Source organism: Salvia splendens, chromosome 3 (genome assembly GCF_004379255.2).
Source record: "Salvia splendens isolate huo1 chromosome 3, SspV2, whole genome shotgun sequence".
NCBI lineage: Eukaryota > Viridiplantae > Streptophyta > Magnoliopsida > Lamiales > Lamiaceae > Salvia > Salvia splendens.
Genome location: NC_056034.1, coordinates 34,865,371 through 34,869,443, shown reverse-complemented (window position 1 = coordinate 34,869,443; position 4,073 = coordinate 34,865,371). Strand labels below are relative to the sequence as shown.

The 4,073-nt window shown below is 47.3% G+C and overlaps 1 protein-coding gene across 1 annotated transcript; it reads right to left on the bottom strand.

The window, feature by feature from the left end:
* Nucleotides 1-253: 253 nt before the first annotated feature.
* LOC121796910 (proteoglycan 4-like) lies at nucleotides 254-1,765 on the bottom strand. Its single transcript, XM_042195678.1, has 2 exons — nucleotides 1,028-1,765; nucleotides 254-943 (listed from the first exon to the last, which is right to left on the bottom strand). The coding sequence occupies exons 1-2, from the start codon at nucleotides 1,763-1,765 to the stop codon at nucleotides 254-256; spliced, it is 1,428 nt and encodes a 475-aa protein (XP_042051612.1).
* Between the last annotated feature and the right edge of the window lie 2,308 nt (nucleotides 1,766-4,073).

The following is a 4,073-nucleotide window of genomic DNA, read 5'->3' as shown; positions in this document are numbered from 1 at the left end:
ATCCTAACGCACGCACATAAGATAGAAAAGGTTCATGGGCATCCAACTCATCGAGGGAAGGAAAATGGAGTACCTTTCCACACTTAACTTGCTTGCTCCCATCATTCTTATTATCGAAAGCATCTTGTAGCTTTTTAGAGTCGAACAGCTTCATCTCCTCCACCAGCTCATCAGTGAGTTCCACTGTCCAGCGTCTGTACTTCAATCTCTCCACCGGGGGATGTACCAGTTCCCGATGGTTAAGTGGAAGCTGCTATTCACCATACTCTTCATCCTCCAGGGAGATGTCGCTGTCGGATCCGGGCTCTTCACTAGCAGCATAGTCGTTGTCGTTTATCTCCTGAAGGTGCGGTGGGGTTCTCTGAGTTGGATCTGTGATGACGATGCCTATGTTGCCTGTGCGTTGCTTCTTGCTGCTTGGCTTCCTCTTAACAGGGGCTTTCCCTTTCCTTTTTCTCTCTTCTTGGTATCTGTCCTCATCTCTGTCTTCATCCTCTTCCGGTTCCTTCTCTGCTTGTGTTGAAGGCTTGTCCTGGGCAGTAGGGCGGGTCTCCACGCGGATATGTGTACTATCATCTCTTGGCTCTACGTGACCTACTGACTCAGATGCGAGGTCCAGACCCTCAGCCATCTGCTCAGTCTCATCTCTCTGGTCACTCGGCGTTGTGGAGACCACTTCAGGTGTCGTCGTTGCATCTTCCAAGTTAGTAGCTGGAAAAGATTCCTCCCCAGGTTTTGTGGGAGTCACCCTTTCTTCGTCACTTAAAACTTCAACTGGATCTGCTGCTGTGTTCGTCTTTGTATTGCTGGATGTCCATTTTCCTTGGCATCTCTGCGATACTCTCTTGGGCTTTGGTTGTACTGCCTTGGGATCGTCCCTCAACACCAATTTCCTTTTGACTGCTTTTGGTTTCAACACTGGAGGTGCCACTGGTTCTGGCTCCTATGTTCGTACCACGGTCTCCTCCTGATTAATGTGCGCATCACTCTCCCCTGCGTCTGGCTGGGGAGTCACTGACTATGGTACTCGTTCTCCGGTTTGCCTCTTTTCCACCTCTTCTTCTGGCTGATGGGCTATGCCTTCTGGGTCGTTCCTTGTACTAGCTTCTACACCCTCTCTTACTGCCTCCGATGCATCTTCTTCTTCCTCATGGGTTACCTCCTTCAACAGCGCCTCAAATTCCTCATCCGTCATAAGGCCTTGCTTTCTACCCGTTTCATTCAGATCTATCTCTTCCCTTACCTTTTCTTGAGGGATGGGCTCCGCTGCCGGCGTTATCTCTGGTTCATCTCCTCCCTCCTGGCTCGTCGGCTCCTCGCTCCTTTTTTCCTCACCTTCCCCTGGGTTAGAGTCGTAATAGGATGAGATGGGGTGAATATCCATTGATTCGGTTTCTTGGCGAGTCGGGGAGGGTTTTGAAGGTTCTGATGGTGCGGTCATCGAGGGAGATGTCGGTTGTGCTGTGGGTTGCACAATCGGTTCTGATGTAGGTACTGCCGGGGCTTCTCCGATCATGCTCCATTTGCCCCCGATTCGGCTAAAATCGGCCAAGTCGGCCGCCCAATCTCGATTCGGGTCCTGCTGTCTGAGGAACTCCGTCATTACGTCCAAAGAAATCATCACCGGAACTTGAGGAATCGGCTCCTGTGGTTGCGGGTTCGGCGGCCGTTCTTCCGTTGGTGGTTGCAATTCTGGGTTTTCTTCCCGACGGATTGAAGGGGATTTCTTAGCGGTTTGTTTGTTTGCCCATTTCTTCTTCCCCATGGCTTGGATTGGTGGTTTCTGGTGGTAATGCGGGTGTTGGTTTCTGGTGAATGTTGGGAATTTTCGGAAGAGAGAAATTGCAGGTGAGGGTTTGTGAGATGAAAGTGGAGAGACGGTTTGGATATGAGAGTAGAATGGGTAGTTGAGGGTTTGTAACCGGCTATGAGCAGAATTGGACGTCACCTGTCCTTCTGTGCACACGCGCCCTCCCAGTCGCTATCCCCCTGCAAAGCTGCAACAACCCCAATTCAAATTTCGTCCCTCAATGATTTCCCCCTATATTTTCCCAGATTAGTAACAAAGTAAAAAGGACAATTAAATAAAATTGAGAGTTTCACCAAAATGGCATTCTGGTGGTCAGTACGTACTCCAAATTGAATTTAAGGACCGAAAAATATTTTTTTTTGGATTTTAATTTTTAATTGCATGCAGAGATTTAATTAACTACCACGTATTTACAATATTTACATTTCCCTTAGGAAATTTGGAATTCTACTTGGCCAGTATGTGCAAACTTCGATAAAAGGAAACTAGCCCAGTGGAACTCCAAATTCCTATCCTACCGGTCAGTATGCAACCTTAGTATGTGGTTGCAGTGAGATCTCATCCACTACACCCACATCACTATTCTCCCTAAACACCTCCAGTCTATGTCCATTTACGATAAAAGGTTCAGAGTTAGGAATACTCCCAGAAATCTCCACTGCTCCATTAGAACGGAGTGCGGTTATGACATAGGGTCCTGTCCACTTTGACTTGAGCTTCCCAGGCATTAGCTTCAATCTCGACTGGAAGAGTAGTACTTTCTGGCTAACACGGAGGTCTTTGGTCCTTAGATTTCTGTCGTGCCATAATTTAGTTCTCTCCTTATACCACATGGCGGAATCAAACGATTCCAATCTAAGTTCTTCTAACTTCTGTAGCTGCAGCTTCCTTTCCTCTTCATAGGTCCTAGCATCCATATTAACTTTTTGTACTGCCCAGTATGCTCGGTGCTCGATCCCCACTGGTAAGTGGCACATCTTTCCAAAAATGATTCGGTACGGGGACATTCCTATGGGAGTTTTGTAGGCTGTCCGATACGCCCACAGAGCATCCTCTAACCTCACACTCCAGTCCTTCCTAGAAGGATTGACGGTTTTTTCTAGAATCTTCTTTATCTCTCGGTTAGAGATCTCTGCTTGACCGTTCGCTTGCGGGTGTTAGAGGCTAGATAATCTGTGGTGCACGCCGTACTTCTTCATCAAGGCTTCAATTGTGAGGTTACAGAAGTGAGTTCCCTGATCGGATATGATGGCCCTTGGTACTCCGAATCGACTGAAAATATTGCTCTTGAGAAACTTGGCCACCTCCTTCGCCTCACACGTGCTTGTGGCCTTGGCTTCTACCCACTTAGAGACGTAGTCAACTGCGACTAAGATATACAAGTTCCCATAAGACAAGGGAAAAGGACCCATGAAGTCCATCCCCCATATGTCGAACAGCTCACAAACAATGACCGGGACTTGTGGCATTTCATCTCGTGCAGAGATCCCACCGGTTAGTTGACAACGCTCACAACCTCTACAGAATTCATAGGCATCTTTGTTGAGGGTTGGCCAATAAAATCCGCTATCCAAGATCTTCCTCACCGTTTTCTTGGGACCGAAGTGTCCTCCACAGGCCAAGGAGTGGCAATGTATTAGTACGTCCCTTTGCTCCCAGTCAGGAACGCATCTTCTTATCACTTGATCTGCTCCTACCCTCCAAAGATATGGGTCATCCCAAAAATAGTATTTTGCTTCACTCTTGATCTTCATTCTTTGAGCTTTAGTGATGTTTGGCACTTCTAGAAGCTCTCCCAAAACTAGGTAGTTGGCTAAGTCCGCATACCATGGCTCATGACTTACTTTTTCTTTCTATTTTTCTGTCACATCCTGGCCAGTAAGCTTCATCACTTCCTCCCAATCAATTTGTCTAACGGCAAAAATCACTTCACATAAGTGTTCCTCTGAAAAATCGGTCGTGTACCTCCTCGCTGCTCCCATCTTGCACTATCCTGCTCAAATGATCCACGACTTTATTCTGGACCCCTTTCTTGTCTTCCACCTCCCAATCGAACTCTTGTAACAGGAGTACCCATCGGATTAAGCGGGGTTTTGACTCTTTCTTGGTAATCAGGTACTTAATGGCCGCATGGTCAGTATAGACGATGACCTTGGATCCCAACAGGTACTGCCGAAACTTTTTGAATGAGTACACCACGGCTAGCATCTCCTTCTCAGTGGTGTCGTAATTCCTTTGAGCTTGATTCAATGTTTTAGATGCA

Bases quoted from the DNA above. Each gene is read 5' to 3' on its own strand.
- LOC121796910 (XM_042195678.1), bottom strand. From the start codon at position 1,765: ATGGGGAAGAAGAAATGGGCAAACAAACAAACCGCTAAGAAATCCCCT. The intron at 944-1,027 runs GTACCATAGTCA...GTACGAACATAG, and splicing joins AGAGGCAAACCGGAGAACGA to GAGCCAGAACCAGTGGCACC.